General features: G+C 49.0%; 2 protein-coding genes across 3 annotated transcripts; both read right to left on the bottom strand.

Moving 5' to 3' along the window:
* Window positions 1-198: 198 nt before the first annotated feature.
* LOC121589571 lies at window positions 199-11,141 on the bottom strand. Of its 2 annotated transcripts, XM_041908590.1 has the most exons (9): window positions 10,588-11,141; window positions 7,709-7,762; window positions 4,231-6,798; window positions 3,895-4,082; window positions 3,107-3,811; window positions 2,709-3,020; window positions 1,783-2,109; window positions 905-1,705; window positions 199-830 (listed from the first exon to the last, which is right to left on the bottom strand). In XM_041908590.1, exons 1-9 carry the CDS (start codon window positions 10,741-10,743, stop codon window positions 383-385), a joined length of 5,559 nt encoding a protein of 1,852 aa, XP_041764524.1. In that variant the 5' UTR covers window positions 10,744-11,141; the 3' UTR covers window positions 199-382. The 2 variants fall into 2 exon arrangements, with proteins under 2 accessions (XP_041764524.1, XP_041764525.1); XM_041908591.1 differs by lacking the exon at window positions 7,709-7,762.
* A 259-nt stretch (window positions 11,142-11,400) lies between these two features.
* Window positions 11,401-12,697, bottom strand: LOC121589574 (COP9 signalosome complex subunit 5). The gene is made up of 2 exons (XM_041908596.1): window positions 12,013-12,697; window positions 11,401-11,939 (listed from the first exon to the last, which is right to left on the bottom strand). The coding sequence occupies exons 1-2, from the start codon at window positions 12,569-12,571 to the stop codon at window positions 11,476-11,478; spliced, it is 1,023 nt and encodes a 340-aa protein (XP_041764530.1). The 5' UTR covers window positions 12,572-12,697; the 3' UTR covers window positions 11,401-11,475.
* Between the last annotated feature and the right edge of the window lie 4,854 nt (window positions 12,698-17,551).

Here is a 17,551-nt window from a genome sequence, read left to right as displayed (position 1 = left end):
TGCCGGAGTCGAAATCGGACTAACATTAGCCGGAGTCCGAATCGAAGTCGTGGCTGCGCTTCAAAGAGCACATCACTAGAAGGGATGTTCCTTTTTCTAGAAAATGTATTTAAATATTTAAAATGACGCGTGATATTTTGTACATTAAACGTATGTTTAATTCGGAACACTATCATTCACCACAACGCGTACTTTCGATCCGATTTTGTACAGCTCTGTATATTTGTTCTTCGGAAAATTAGAGTATTTTTAAAACCTTGATACACATGCAAAGTAAAAAAGGGTATAAAATTTCAAAGAGTTGGTAAAATAGACGGTACGCAGTAAAAACGCACCCATACACACACACACGCGCGCAAACTCATACACACTTCTACGCACTCTACGCTAGTATAGCGGACGAGGCCATTTCGCTAACGCCGCACGAGTTGTCACCGCGATAGATGCGATAGTAACCCTGCTCGCCCCACCTCGGACCCCACGAGTTCTTGATGATCCAGTACGGCAGCGTCTTGTTGAACATCGGGTACTCCTTGATGCCGTAGCCCACGATCAGCACACCGTGGTCGATCGATTTGTGGTTGCACAGCGGATGCCACGGGTGCGATATGCCGCCGCGGTAGAACTGCATCGCGTTCGCGTTCAGCCCGATCGCGATCGGACCATTCTTGATCAGGTACTGCGCAATGTAGGTTTCGTTCTTCGGCATATCGACGGCACCCTTCACCTGCACGTGGCTAAGCGAGCGGTTGAAATGGCACGACTTTTGTGCCTTCGCTTCGTACGGGTAGTCGTTCTCCAGCTCCAGCCCACCCAGCTGCTCAATAGCCCTGTGCGGAAAGAAGAGAAAGATACTTTAGCGAACACATTCGATAGCACCGGGGTGATTCCACTCTTGTCCTACTTGAAAGCATCATCCATGTAGCCACCGCCGCATCCATTGTCCACCTTGTCGCAGTCGATCAGCTCCTGCTCCGAGTACGATTCCAGCTTCTTCGTTTTGATCTGATGCAACCCTTCCACGTTGCCGACCGCACTGAACGCCCAGCACGAGCCGCAGCTGCCCTGATTCTTCACCTCCGTTACCGCACCGTGGTCGCGCCAATCGAACGACCGCGGCAGATCGCCCACCCCGGCCACATCCTCCTCCGATGCCACCCGGTTGCCGACGTGGTTGGCGCGATCGTGCTTCGGCACCACTAGCCCCGTGTGCGCCCGATACTCGGCCACCGTCATGTCGGCGAACTTGGTCACACCGTACTTGGCCGTACCGCGCTCGAACTTGTTCAGCTGCTCGATCTTGAACAGATTGTTGCGGAAGATGTTGAAGCGCATCTCGTGCTCCATCGAGCTGGCGTACTGACGGCGATGATGGTGCCTGAACTTATCGAACATCCGACGCACGTGCGCATCGTCGTCGATCTTGAGCGATCGCACCGATCGGCGCTTTACGGACGGGGCGGTGGTGACCGGCGTTGGTGCCGGCGCATCTGGCTGCTGGGGGCTTTTGATATCCGGTTGCTGTTCCGTGTCGTCGTCACCGGTACATTTGACGTTGTACTTGCGCTGATCCTGCGACTCCAACCAGACGCGCTCCCAGATGGATATTTTGCACACAATGTCCGGTTCGCTCGTCACGCGGAAGGTGTACTTGTACAGGGAACCGGCGACCTGTTGCGTCGATCCAGCCAGAATTTCAAACTCACTGCAAACAAATGGATGACATTAGCAATTAGCTGCCAAGCTGATGTTATTTTTCTTTCTTTTTTTTTAAATACATACTTGTACGCTTTCGAACGCTCCGAATTGTACGACACCATGCCGGCTCTGATGCGCTCCACGTGCGACTTGTCCTTCAGCTCTTCCGCCGTCAGTTCGTTGGAGCTGCCCGCTTTCTTCGCGTGTCGGCGCTGACGGGCCGCAGCCTTTTCGCTCGGACAGGACACGGTGTACTTGTACGCTTCCGTCGGGTCCTTCTTCTCCAGCCATGGCCGTTCCCAGGAGGACAGCTTGCAAAGCTTGCTGCTTCCGTCCACGTCAAACTCGACGGCATATTTGTACAGCTTGCCGGACACTATCTGCACGGTTCCGCTCACAATCCGGGCATTACTGACGAAGTAAAAGATTGTTTTTATTTATTTGTTCTACTTGATAGCAAAAGAAAGGTTACATTGTAGTTAGCTACTATTATGCTAAAGATTATAATTATATCTGTCCTTACCATTAGTGGGCAACAGGGTTAGTTAGCGGTTGGTTCTTTCGATTTTTGGTTTCCACATGCCGTTAGATAAATCACACAAAACGAAACAATCCGATATCATGCTTGTGAACAATTATTATATTTTTGATAATTTTAATTAGCGCCTTCGTACGGTTCAAATCTGGTAGTAAGGTTAGTAACGATCATGCATCACTCTTACCATTGACAAAGCATTTAGTGTTATGGTTAATAATGCTACAGTGACAGACAGATACATTCAGTACGTTCGGGAAATGGGATTAGTCAGATACGGCACCAACATTAGGTTTGCACCATTTGCCAACATTGGGCTCAATATTCGATCTACATTGTTATATATTCAAGATTGTACTCGGGAAGAATGATCAGAATTTGGCGCGCGCGCGCGCGCTCGCACATCTACACGGCTTCGTTACAACAAACATCGCATGCGGAATGATTCCGGCCTCTGTGCGCCCTCGGTACTTACGACGATTCCTTCGATCCACCGCTCGAAACCAAAATCTTGTCCACACGTTCCACGTGCTCGTCAGCCGCAAGCTCATCCTGCGACAGCGAACGGGATCCACCGGGGACGACTGAGCGCCGGGTGCGTGCCTTCGTCGGACCCGCCTCCTTTTCGCAGTCGTACGTGTACTTGTAAGCATCCTCCGGATGCGACTGGGCCAACCAGACACGCTCCCACGACGTCAGCTTGCAGACGGCATTGTTGTGCTGGATGAAGTAGACGTACTTCATACCGGCCACGACCTGGCTAGTCGCATTGATGACCTTCAGCGAGCTGGGAAAGATATTAAGCAGCAGAGCAGACAGTGTGAATGGTGTGAGATAGGCAAATTGGTGTTTCGCACTTTGTGTGCCACTCACTTTCCGCGCGTAAGCCCGTGGAAGGAAAGAATCTTGTTGATGCGCTCCTGATGCTCGCTGTTGCCATACTCATTGGCCGCCAGCGGTGACGCACAGCCCAGACAGTCGACTCCCACTGTTGCACGCTTGGTACGCTTCGCACCGTCCGGACACTCGAACGACGCCTTGAACGCTTCCTGCGGGGCCTTCTCCTTCAGCCAGGGCTTCTCCCACACGGTCAGCTTGCAGACGCGCTTCAGCTCGTCGTCCGGGAAGGACAGACGGTAGGTGTACGATTTGCCGGCGACCAGCTGCACCGTTGCGCCGACAATCTTCACCTTCCGCTCGTTGCCGCTGCCATCGACCAGTGCCGACTGCTGCTGCAGACCGGTGCGGACGCGCGTTTGATGTTCCTCCTTGGCGTACTCCTCGGGCGTCAGTTCCTGGGCAGCGCCGGCTTTCGGTACCTTGTTGAGCTTTTTCGGCGGTGCCGCCACCACATCACGTCGCGCGCGATGGGCACCAGCGGCTGCTGCTGCCTCCTCCTCCTCCTGACAATCGAAATCGTAGTCCGGCTTGCTGCCATTTGCGGCGGACGGAAGCGGAGTGAACACCTTCACATCGCACGTACTGTACACCTTTTGGTCGTCATCCTTCAGCGCGATCTTGTAGCGGTGTATGGTGCCCGCCACTACCTGGACCGTGCCGAACAGGATCTCGAAGTTGCTGAAATGAGCAGGTTTGATGTGAAGGCAATGTTGGACCCAGAGGACATACAATTACCCGACTACGGGGCACAAATCACGAACCTATGCTTTCCACTCTCGTATCCAACCAATCCCAGACGCACGCGCTCGATGTGCGTCGGTTCCTTCACGTCCACGGGCGTTGCACCACCGACGAGCCTGCCACCTAAACTGTTAACCTGTTTTTGACATTTAGATTTAGTAAGCTGTACCTGTTGGGAGTCATCCGTATTCGCTTTCAATACATGTACCTATCAAAGAGAGACAAGAAAGAAAAAATACAAAGTCAGTTCTCTGGCAAATAATGTTCCTATTAACGGTATTCTCCTCCACGTTCTGTTCCACGTCAAACATCATCCTTCTTGCGTTGCCATCTCTACGCTAATAGAACTCAATTACCTCAAGGGTACACTGTTTCGTAGTGTCCGGCATCAGCCGCTCCCGGCACGGCCGCTCCGTAACTTTGCTCTCCTTCTCCTCCTCCACTTCCGCACAGCGCGAGTTGGCCGTCAGCACGCTCAGCACGTACGTCGTTCGACTTTTGTCCGATCGTTGCGCTACCCGGCGAGCGTCGAGCACCTCGAGCAGCATTCGCTGGTACGGATCCGAATCCATCTGGTCCAGGCGCTGGATCGCTTCAGTCGCGATCGCTCTCATCGAAGCCTCCTGGATGGGATCGTCTAGGTTCACGAGATTGCTGTCGGGTGGGTTTGTGTTTCGCTTGCCACGATAGTAACCGTAATAAGCACCCGGCGGAGATGGTTGGTTGTAGTAAGACGGCCGCACATTGTATCCACCATAATAACCGTGGCCGTGGTGTTGCTGGCTTGAGGAATGATCGAACGACGACGAATAGCCACGCTTATTGCGCCGAAATGCTCCATCGTCTGCGTTCAGCTGCTGGGCAAGTTGTTCCTTCGTCAGTACCACGTCTTCCTCCTCTTCGTTCGAGTCACCGAACGCCATCGTTACCCGCTCAATCTTCGGTGGCTTCAGGTTTGCCGAATGCTCGTTCAATTCGGCCTGCTTTACTACCCTCTCGCCCTGCTCGTTGAACTCGGCGGGAAAATCGTCCACCGCTGCAACGTCGCGCTTCCCTCTGTAACCTCCGTAATAGTACGGCGAAGGGCGATAGTATTTTCTGCGATACGGATTGTACCCACCAATGTAATAGCTGCCATGGTAGGAGCCACCACCGAGGTATCCACCACCTCCACCATAGTGGCCACCGTCGCTATACGAACCGCCGCCAAAGCTGCCACCAGAAAAGTCGCCAAAGCTTCCGTCGGCAAACCCGCCCGAAAAGTCTCGCTTGTCACGGCGCTGTCCCCCCTCATCGGCGTTTAGCTGTCGCGTGAGTTGCTCCTTCGATAGTTTCACGCCCATGGTGTCGTTCTCCTCCTCGTCGGTATCATCCGATGAATCGCTTGCTGTTTTCTTCGTTTTAGTTCTTTTAGGCTTTTTTGATTCGTCACTTTCCTTCGACGAGGACGAGGATGACGTTGCAACTCTATTTGCCGCTGTGGAAGTACTGGACGGTACGGCGACAGGAGTTGTAGCCTCTGGCGTACTGTTCTTCACCGCAGATATGGTAGTATCTCCAACGGCAGCAGTATCCGCATCGCTCACCGTCGTACTATCAACAGCCGTGTCCTCTTCGGGCTTACCTTCCGTGTGCTTCTTCACACGCTGCAGACCTTCCTCGTTGTTAAGCTCCTGGGCGAGCTGCTCTTTGGTGACGATCTGTTGATCGTTTTCATCCTCGTCCGAATCGGCACCGTACGTCGCCGCCGCCGTCGGTGCATTAGCCCTCGGGGGCTGCAGATTCACATCCGGCAATTGCTGTCGCTGCTGCTGCTGACCTTCATCACTTTCCTGTGAGGATTGATCCTCGTTTCGGGAGGCTGAAGACGGAACGATACGTGCCGGCGGTCTGCCCCCATTGGGCGTCACATTCGTGTTGTCGCGCACAACGAATGCGGCCGTATCAACGTTCGCGTCACCACCGTTCGTGGTGCGGTAGTAGCTGTCGATGCTGGCCTTAACCCTCTGCAGCAACGAATCTAGCACCGGGCGGTACTTGAGCTGCACATCGCGGCCACCACCGTTCGCAATGATGTCGTCGAGCGCTTTCTGAATTTCCTGGTGCGCTTTGAATACCTCATCGAACGTCGATTGTACCTGCTGGTCGAGCGGTGCAATCGTTGTGCTGCTCGTCGTCGTTGCTTCCGTCGTTGGTTCCGGTTCCGAGCGTTCTTTGGCAACCACTTTTCGTACCATCGGTTCCTCTACCACTTCAGCACCTGCTGCTGCTGCTCCCTGATCTGATCGATCACGGTTCGCACTTTGCAGTGAACCGGCACTAGCGAAACTGAACAGTTCATCAATCGCACTTTTGGCCGCCTCACTTAATCCCTCCTCAGTGGTGGTCGCCGCATCGGGCAGGCTACTGGAACTACCCGTTACCGGTGAGTCTTGCGTTTCCGGCGTGGTGGACATATCGCCCTTTTCCACTACAATTTGCTGCTCGAGCTCTTCGATCCGTTGCGGGGTCAGCTCTTCTTTCTGGCGCAGATTCGCATCGAACGCCTCATTTAGCCGGGTCGCCGTCTCTGCCATTGCCGGATGTGTCGACGGCAGGGTGCAGTTGGTGTACTCCAGTGTGCGATACTTTTCGCCGTACTCGTTCGTGATCCAGGGCTTTTCGAGGATCACCAGCTGGCAGAGATGCCGCTGGCCGGTGGTTTCATCTTCGGCAGTGGCGAGCAGCTCGTACCGCACGCCGGCCACCACTTCGCGCGATGCCGACACAATCTCCACGAACTTGAAGTCGCGTGGCAGGAAGCTGGTCGCCAGGTAGGACAGACCGCGCAGCGTCGGGCGCAGCTGTTCCTTGCCGCCGACCGCATCGACATGGATCGCCACAATGCCTCCCTCGCTGCTTCCGTTGACCGTCGAAGGAGCATCCTACGGGGCGGGGAACAAAACATTGAACAATCCGTCGGGGAGAGAGAGAGAGAGTGAGCGATCCGTTTTAGTAGCCCGGCTGCGAGCGGACGTTGAGCGAGGAAGTTGTGTTAGGATCCCGTGAAGAGTACAGACAGAGAAGGACACCACCAGCACAGCACACACTACACACTCTAATGGCTCGATGCGCGAAAGGTTCACCCATGATGATCATGATCTTTGATTACACACCAGGCGAAGGTCCAACTTGATGCTACAATAGGGAAGGTGGTGGTTTTGCTGATGGCGTGTTGGAAGGTGGTTATACTGCACGTGCACGGGGGAAGCTTTTATACTCGCATGTTAGCACTGGATTGATCGGAAGTAGGCGTTATATGTTGGTTATGGTGGGTATGATGGTGTCCGACAAACAGTACACAGACAGTTCGAACCGAATGTCGCATTATGCCGATGAGTTGTGAGTTGGAGTGGAGAAAACGGTAGGAGAGCAAATCTACGGAGTAGCGCTGCGCGGAGAGTTGCGGTTTACGCCAGCTGAGCTACTTTTTTTGCGCTGAGACGGATTTTAGGGTTACAACATAAACGTTAGAATGACGTACGTACAACATGAGTCCCCGAGGTTTTAGCAAAAGTTCTTCAAGCATTACGACATATAGTGTGTATTAAGTGTTCATTTCAGTGTTTAATAAATCCCACATGCAAAGGCTTTAAAGGGCCGAAGGACAGCTTTGAGTTCGCTCGTCAAAGTCTTCCAATCCCTTTTTGAGTTGCCATTTCCCGTACAGCAGCACGTGGCCCATTTCAAGGTACCGGCCAAAGTTGCCCCCCAGGAAGATGCTCTTTTTTCCCGCATTCCATATCATGCGCGCAGCAAACCGTTGATCTCTGAAGGGTTGTAATAAACACTTACGGCCTGTTCTTTCACTAGCTCATGCTCCAAACGTAGCCCGGTGGTCAAACGGCTCTACGGAAATGCGGAGAAACAGTTGTTCGATAACGATAATTGAATTGAACCGGATGAATCATTTAGATTCATTAATGCGTATGTACTATTCCCTACGAATAAGCTTATCAGCGCCAAGATTCTCAGACACGATTCTATTGGCAAAATTGTTAGAGCAAACATTTGATCTAATTCAACAACACAGAAAGACAAATTCAACCCGTTCCCGGATGGGGCATTTCTACTGTGTCGATGTTCTTCGCTTCGCTCAAAAGAATGTCTATTGACGAGCGATGCCATAACAGCAAAGCGACCGCGGTTGCAAAGACAAACAAACTAGGCCACTTCCTCTCTCATCATGCCGGCGCTCCAATGGCGCTTTTTGATGAAACATTTTACTATCTTGTACTTTGCTGGAGTTTGTGTGTGTATGTGTGCGAGAACTGTTTGTAGAGGAGAGTTTTTCAAACATTATCATCACCGATTGACTAGCGCGGGAGAGGGAATGAGGAAACAAATAACGCGTGTACATCACCATTCGCTATTTAGATGCCTCTTCCTACCATTCTTTTCGCCCTTCCCTTGCTCTATGGGAGGTAAATGGCAGGCAGGCCCTGTTTTGCGCTGACGTGTAGAGAGATGGTGTTGTACACCAGAGGCATCCGGACATGGGGTCGACCGATAAGAGGCGAAAATTGTCATCCAATGGTGCCTTTTAGTTGATTCCGTTCTAGGTGTTAGACCGTTGGAATGGACTCCTTGTCAACGCGGGGGAGGAACGTACCCGGAGGATCGGAATGTTGCTCTTTTTTTCCATCCTTTACGGTGCGAACACACTGACCATTGGGAGGCTAATAATAGCAACATGGACAAAGAATTTTGAGATGAAAAATAACAAGCCAAACTAGACCATCGCATCAGCTGATCGGATCTTTGTTGTCACGTTTGTTCTTTGTCCACACACCACACACGCACACACCGTGTCCGGCTGATGTTGTTGATACTGCAGAGTTTCAGGTGATGGCGAATGGTTTCATCACACAAATCTGTCGATAGTGAGCACTAATTTGAAGCCAAAGGCGACTTACACCGTTGGTCTTCTTCCAAGTCGCTCTAAGTCTACAAAGAACAGTGTCTGTTCTATAGAGTTTGTTATGTTTCTAGTTCGATTTGTTATGAAAACACGTGTTTTGAGCCCACAGCTGCATCGAATCAGAGTATCGTGTGCCATAACACTTTTGGGCGCTTGTTTTGGTGATCAAATTTTGCTTCATGGGCTCTGTTTTGGTAGCTTCCTGGCAATCTGCTCCTTTAAACGGTACTCCTACTCTGGCGGTACTTCAGCTGGCACCGCATTGATTCGCAACACCTTCCAGAACAACTCATCATCCACAGTTCCTGAACGATGATTTAAGTTGAACCTTTCTGCCAATGCCTCAAGACAAAGAACTAGAAAATGTGCAGCATGTTGCTTCCAATAGTTATTCAAAGGTGGATTTACTTCTTCGAAGTTTGGAGTTAAAAAAATCCCTTCTCGTCCAGTCCACGTCCCGTTGCTTGCAGTTGTACCAGATGTGCACGGATGTAACTTGGCGAAAAATTATCATAAATTATACAACGATTATTACCTCCATACGACTCTACCCCGATCTTAACACCTTGATATGGTGTGGTGTGGTGCTAGCTCTTCCCAGGTTGCTCCTCTTCCATCCTACAAAGCAAGAAATCAGCAGAAAAAGGCGATGTTGTTGTACGTCGTACTACCACCGTAAAATGATCCGCTTGAAACGTTCAGTTTTGCTTGAGGGCTGCTGATCGTGCGAAATCTGATCTCCTCTGCGCTCGCTGAGCAAATTGTTGACACGTACAACAGCACAGTATCGAAAACGTGTGAAACTGGAATGACTCAAACAATGATCACATCATCTAAATTGCTTTGTTGGTTTGTTTTGTTGTTGTTCAGGAAATGATTATGATTATTTCTGTTTCACGCCAGTCACATTGTCCAGTTTAATGGCAATAAGGGGAAATTACACTTTGAAACCTTTTCTAATTTAGCAGTATTATAATTTACACATTAAAACGTTCAGATGGCCTGTCCTGTTAGAGTATGTTTATGGGCAGTAAAAACTTCACCAATAACGTGTTGCGCCCAGCTGGAGTGTGATAGTGTAGCTTCAGCAACGCCGTAACGCAACCCAAGAAGAGATAGGCGTCCGCGGGAGTGTGTGTTTCGATTCCCAACCTCTCGAAAACACCCATTCAGGGCGTAATCTTGCCAAACGGGAAATGGTACAGCTGCTGCTGGAACACCTCTCGCATTTTTGCCGGCAACCGAGGACGAGCGAGAGTCGCGATCATGAGTTGATCAGCACAACTGTTCTGTTTACATAACGAAACATGCTGTCTCTATCGGGTGTTGTGGGGCAGCGATGCCGTACATCCCTCACCCTGCCCAGCCCAATGTTGGCTGTGGACGCCAGTGAGGACGAATCGTGCTCTGGTTTGATGGTGATGCGCAAAAAAAAAAAACACACACACACACACATACACAAGTTTGGCTCCGAAATGCGATCATCTGGCCATCTTCTTGGCGGAGGCTTCATTCGCGAACAAAGAGAAAGCAAACCGACGAAAACGGCTGGACGGATGATGAGATCATGTCGTTCTTCTCTGTACTTGCATACAGAGCAGCACACAAACACACAAAGAGTGCTACCCCCCCGGTTCCATCCCTTCTTCCATTCCCCTTTTCCGGCTGACTGACTTCAATTTGCTGCTTGAAATTGACACATAGAAACGCGTAGATTGAGTTGCGAATATTTCTCCCCTCCAACCATTCCTACCTGTACTTCCTCCTCCGGTTCCTCCGTGGGGCCGTTGCTGTTCGAGGTCACTTCAGCTTCAGTGACGGGGTTCGGTTGCTCCTCGGCGCGGGTCACCGTCGCAGCCGCTGCCAGCAACGCCACCACCAGCAGCCCTAGCTGCAGAATGGGACGCATTCTTGCACCCCCTTTTTGCGGGTTTCGAAAAGGCTTTACTAGATCGCAATACACTGATTAATCGGTATTATTGCATTCGTACGTGCTTCCTTTGGCACTCTCTATCGCCCTCTACTTGTTAGCACTGCACAAATTGTGTTTCTTTTCCTCCAACACTGCAGGGCAGTAGAATTGAATTAACTACTGCGCCACTACGTACACAGCAACACCGCACCAATACGCACACGCCAACCCCCAAAGGGAGAAATAATAAACAAACTGTCCGACCGGGGCGCGGACCACTTTGGAAAGAGCACTCGCGTTTGCAGGGAAGATTACTGCACGACCTTCCTGCAGTTCTGACGAAACGATTGTGTTGTTGTTGTCGCGAAGCGTTTCCGAATAAATAGCCTTCTGTTTGACGTTCAGAGTGTGCGTATGTATGTGAGTGTGTGTGCTGTTGTTGTTCATGTTTGACAGAAGCACAGCGCACCCCACAGATCGGATGCTGCGTGTTTTCTTCCTTGCTTGACGTCACAGTAGCTCAGGAGAACGGAAATCACTGATCCTCTGAATTTAGAATATGATGAGCAACGGACGGGAAATCGTAAGTTATGCTCACTACAAACATGTGTTTGGAAATATTGTTAAAGAAAAACCCCAACAAACGCACCGGCATGCTATCCAAAGCCGCAAAGACAGGAGCATTTATTTGAACCTTCAGAATCGCTTCGATATCAAATACGCCCTTTCTCAGGCAGTATTATCCGCACCCTTCGCCTCGCCGAGGTTAATCGTGTTAAACAGCTTGTGCTTCGAAATTTGCGCCATCAGCCCGTGAATGAGTTCGATCGAGGCGCGGCTACAATCGCGGCTGGCCTTTGATAGTTTATCCTCCGTGCGTTTTTCGTTCGGATCGAGCGAACCGCTCGCCATGAACTGTCCCCGTCCGAGGCTTGCCTCGCTAAGCTCGAGCTTTTCCGAAAGGTCCAAAATTTGCCGTGTAGTGTAGTCCGGGTTGCTCAGCAGTCCGGAACTGCCCAGCGTATTCATCCAGTACTTGTTCCACAGCGAGTCGAGCAGCTTCCGATCGAGGGCCGACTTGAAGTACGTTACATCCAGCTGATAGTACTGCTTGCAGTGCACGCCAAAGTCTTCGATTTTGCTCAACGGAATTGTCTGATACTCTGACGGCTCTTCGTTCGGTGGTTTGTATCCTATGGGAAAGAAGAAAAGTTGTGTTATGTGCGTTTCTTTTCATTGGCTCTTAACAAACCCCGTTCAACGTACCTTTGGGATAGGTGCGGAATGCACCGAGACACACCTTACCGGCCGATACGGTTCTGACCGGATCGATCACGATCGCCACAAACGGTTCCTGGTAGTTTTGGTTGAGCATCTGCGTGTTGACGTCGATTCCGGACAGCCAGCAACCGTACCCGGGATGGCTGTGGTACCATCCGATCGCGTTCTCCATGCGGCCCACCTCCTTGGCCGATTCGATGTACGCTGCCATGTACTCGTACGCTTGCGATTGAGCGTTGACCCGCGTTTCGGTACCCTCGACCGGTAGGGCGAACGCGTCCATCACCACCATCGTGTCGTCGACCACCTTGCCCAGCAGCAGTCCCATCACCTCGAGCGCACCACCGGAGCGCGAGTGCGTCACCATTTTGATCAGTGCCAGGGCGGAAATTTTTATGTCCTTAAAAAAGTTCGGATCCTTCTCCCAGGGCCGGGCAGTCAGGATGCGCTGCTGCTGTTCCGCATCGTAGCGAAATATCTCGTCACTCGGCGGGAGAACGACGATATTGTTCTCCATCTCCCACGTTTTCCTTGCCATCTCCATGATAGCTGCTTCGGAATTTAAGTCCCCGTTTTTTCAGCAAGATTAATCCGGGATGCGATGCGAAAGCCTTCGTTGTTTTCACCAGCAATGTTGTTTTAGCTGGCTGACTGACACTGAAGACGCGATTATACGGTGTGCAGCGGCCTCTCAAATGACAGGGTTGCGGTGAAACGCTTAACAAACGCTTCATTTTTTAAACTGAACACGAAACGACGGTTATTTGGTGTTAATTTAGAATTTAATAAAAAAATGTTGTTTAGCAATCAAAAACAAGAAAAATATAATACAATTGTGTTGTGATGTTGCTTAAAGCATAAGAACTAACAAACTATACCAAAATATAAATTTATTCGAAATAAATTGCATAACTTCAGGCGTTAAACTACTTTTTAATACGGGAAGTTGTAAGGGAGTTCGATGTTGGTGTTCAAATGTGCTGGAACAATTTATGAACGAGAGTTGTGATAAAAAAGAAGAAAAAAGACCTCAGAAACAAATGAGCCTTTGCTTCTTTTAGTATTTCAGTTGGATAAGTTTGTATGAAAAGATATAAATTGTTGCTAATACTGGAAAAGAATAACAATACATGACATTATCTTGCAAAAAGTGTCCCTTCAAACCTTGTATATTAAATGCAGACGCATCGTTGGGATGCAGATTTGCTATTTGAAAAGGAAATATGAACCTCAACTGAAATCAAATTCAAATCCATACAAAAAACCCGCAAACTGCATTCGCTGCAACGATCATTAACTTTTTTTTTTTCGCTGCAAGCAGTAACGCAAAGAAATTGGAATGTTTTTCACGATCATCATGCAAATACAAATCACCAAAGAAAACACCCAAAAAAAGGGATCACCGAAAACAACGATTCCCTTGCTCCACGATGCACCGAACCGATCCGACCAGGGAGTTGACGTTGATGGATGGGATTGTGAGAAAACACTGTTTGGCGTCTCCATTCAGTTTCGGCACCAGAAAGCAACTCGGCAAACCGAATGTTTGCGTAAATTTGGTTAATTATCGTGAATTAAGCTCGCTGATGGAGACGCTGTTTGCCGTGTGATTTTGATGTACACGACGATGAGCTGGCGATGATTTATGATAAATGGCACCGGTTCTTGTTGTTCTTGAGCGCGCGCGCGAGACACATGAACATGGAGAGACGCACACGGCACCGTTGAATTTGCATAAATGGTTTTAAACGACGTGCAGGAGACAGACGTTGTTTTTTCAGAATTTTTTCTCGATGGAACATTATAGTTTGTAGTGATTGAGTGTGTGTGTATTTTTTTATCTAAGTAAGATGCATTACAAGCACTCGTAACACTATATCGTCAATCGTTTGTTAAAAATGTTTAAAGCTGCATTAGACACGTAAAGCGAAGATAAAAAAAGCTTCTCCTGCATTTGTATTTCAACCGTTATCATGATGCCTAGAACAATGGTCAGTGTGTAAACTGACACTTTGCAGCAGATTGACGTCGACGGTTTCGAATTGAGGCGCATTGTTCCCATCGAAATTGAAGATAATGTGTCCACGATACAACACCGAAATGTCTGATCGAGCTTTTTGTCTCCCCCAGCCCCCCCCCCCCCCCCCCTTGCTGAGAGTGATAGCTATTTTTTTATTTGAATGGAAGTTAACAATAACGAACAGAAAGATCCAATTGAGCGTACAATAACTGGGAGAAGAAGAAAAACACATCAAGCTGTACAGCTTAACCCACTCACAAAGCAAAAATGAAAAAAAGGGTGCTTTCAGAAGCCAGAAAGGGGTAGCCGATTCATCAGGATCTTCTTTTATCGCACATCACCAACCGTACCGCAGGGCCGCAGACACACAAACTTCACATGTTTGGTACACCATCGATACCAATAATGCGCGGCCACGGTTTGCCATTATTACTATCAAACGTGTTGTATGGCAACTGAGCAGTTGGTGATGCTGACAGGCAGATAATGCGTGTAGTATAGCTTTCAACCGTGCTATACCATCGCACCAAACGTACGGTATGGTGTGTGTGTGTGTGTGTGTGCCGATTTGTGGCAAAGGATAACGATTTTATGCGTAATGATTGATGGCAAGCTTTACCGCGGCGGAAGATGCTATGCCGGCCGCTTGCAATATCTGACAACAAATTGGCCCATGTTTTCGCTGTTTCTCTAGTTGTGTACCGGAACCGCCGCAAAACACCGCCGCGGTGAGGACACGCGTAGGCATTCGGCAACGTGTACTTGCCTTGGGAATTATGTATGAAATTAAATTTATTCTTACATGGAAATTTCGTCCAATATATCCAACATCGCAGCTTCACAGGTGGTACAGCCTCAGCCACCTCAGCAGAGCTGATCGATCGAGCCGCCCTTTTTTCGAGATGGGTTCACCGTTACAGGTTGGCAGGTGTGAAGAAAATCGTTCTTTCTTGAATGCTCTGTTCTTTTTTTTTCTAAAGCCTTTATAATCATACACCTTGTAACGGTCGTGCCACAGTGCCGACGCATCCTCATGTTTCAAACCATGAAGTCTATGACGTCATGGAAGCTCCCCGTAGCGATGGGGTTTGGGGTTTGTGTTTGCATGTGTGGTGGTCCGCGTACCAGCCAACACGCTCCAACGTCCTTTCACGGGTGGCATTAGAAGCCTGACACCCAACATGCGTGGTGTGTAACATTTTATGACTGGACCGTTCACGAGAAGACCCAAACCATAGTTGCGAAACTTTTCATCCCGGTTCGGTACGTGTGGTCAAAATTATTAAAAAAGAGCATCCGATTCATTGCACAAAAAAAAAAGGATGTTACTGTCTTTCACATTGCTCTACTGTTTCGAAACTTTGTTGCTGGCGGAGGGCGGAGGGTTGATGGTGCGAAGTACAGCGAAGGGACAAACAGATGCAAAATGTAAATACAATCAAAAGAGCAGCTGGGTTGTAACCATTGGCCGAGGGTAATTAAATGGAATGCTGGACTTGTTTATTTGATACGATGGCAGTGGAATCCAATGATTGGTAGAAATATTCCGTGACGTCAAATGGTCTGCTGTGTTGATTACTTTAAACTGAGTAAATGTTAGTCTTTGAAGACATCAATTAAACATTGCCTTCTCTAAAGCCGAGCTTTCATTCATGTTTTTCGGGCAATTGAATGTAATTTAAAATCAAATTCACAACGTTAATAAATGAAGCTTATAATTGAAATAATATCAACAACCATTGAAGTATGATAAAAGTAATAATGACAGAAAAAAAGATACACAAAACTGCGCTCGGTAGCAGGCGTTACACGTGTAACGCTTGCGCGATTTAGTATACGCACAATGAGAGAAGCAATGTTTCGTTTGGTCAAAGCATGAAAGCACAAATAGGTGATGCAATCGCAGAAACAGTCTAAAATTTGTTTGTAGTTTTGTTAAAACACCACGATGCTTTGGAACAACGAGAAATAGAGTCAACAGTAACAATACATCTTTTACGTAAATAAAACAAATTGCTTCTTATATTTTGTAATTTAAATTATTTTACTACTTAAAAAACACCAGTCAAACATTCTTTCACAAAGTATTATTACTACACTGTAACGCTTCTGCGCACGGTTATCAATTTTTGACCACCGGCGCGTACCGAATCCCATCGTGTAGGGTAAACAACCACGCTCAACTACCGACACCGACGGTTGCCGTTAGATTTTTGCCGCTTCTCAGTTTGGTCGCAAACGCCCAACTGCTCGGAAGTCGTCGCCCGGATCCGGATCCGACCACGCTCGTCGCCGTGGTGTGTCGTGTCGGTTCGCCCTGACGGAAGCATCCTCTTGCGAATTGTGCTTCTTTTTGTTTTGTTGTTGCTGTGCACTGTGATCGTGCACAGACGCTCCATGCTCACACATCGTGGTTGCCCTCGCCAGGCCGAACAGAAAACGGGAGTGTAGTAGTTCCTGGAAATGTGTGCGGCCAAATTGTCGATAGCTCAAAGCGCGATCAAAGATCAAAGCGGGCTGGTGTGCTAGCTGATATTGGTTCCCCGGTGTACAACTGGTGTTCACGGTCGGAGTAAAAGAAATTTAAAAGTGAAACCCGATCGGCCACAACATAAATCCCCACCAGCCCTAGTGGTACACTTTTTCATCATCATCATCATCATCATCGTTGTGCTGCCCCTTTTGGGCGTCTCTTCGGTGTTACTGTTCGCCGGCCATCTAACCGTGCAAGCAAAGGCCGGATAAATGACAAGTGTTTATTTTTGCAACGAATCTAAACGCACCTAACACGACTCGGGCTGGCACGGGTCTGGTGGTGGTGGTGTGGCACGTGTTAGTTTTTCCTTCAAATCGTACGAAATCGTTGATTATCTGCCGCAAGATTTGTGATACGCTCCATACGCACCGACCCCCGCGTAGTGTACGAGAGAAAGAGTGCGCTTCGACCGCGTGCGCGTTTGGGGGTGTGTGTGTGTGTTAATTGTACGTGAAGAAAAGTGCGAAGAAATAGTTAAACATATATAAAAAGGTGCAAAGAAAAACAACCCAACCCATGGGGTGGGGATGTGGAACGGGAGAAGCTTTTCGGTGAAGCAAAGATTTGTTTTCCTTCGTGTAGACGCGCCACGAATTTCGGCTAATGGTTCGCACTAATTGAAATGAGGTGGCACTGGTGAGTTCTGAGGGCGAATTTCTTCACGGCGCAGCACGGCCAAGCAACGCATTCCAGGTAGGCCCTCTCCTCCATCGTCTGTGTGACCATTAAATGCAAGGTGCGAAAGCAAACCACAACACAACGTTCGGTATAATGTGTGGGATTTTGGTGGATAACGATAATTGAGCGTTGTTTTCATGGAATGGGTGGCTTGAGATCGATTCCAGTTACTAGCTTTCATCTTGCTGCACTATCGCGGCCACAGCAGCCTCTTATCGCAGAGCTTGGGGTGTGGTTGGCCTGTGCATATTGCTTCCCTTGTGACGAAATTTGTAATTGAGAGAATCGGT

The sequence above is a fragment of the Anopheles merus genome, chromosome 2R (assembly GCF_017562075.2).
Source record: "Anopheles merus strain MAF chromosome 2R, AmerM5.1, whole genome shotgun sequence".
Classification (NCBI taxonomy): Eukaryota; Metazoa; Arthropoda; class Insecta; order Diptera; family Culicidae; genus Anopheles; species Anopheles merus.
Note: the sequence above shows the minus strand (reverse complement) of the source record. Positions and strands in the feature narration are given on the sequence as shown.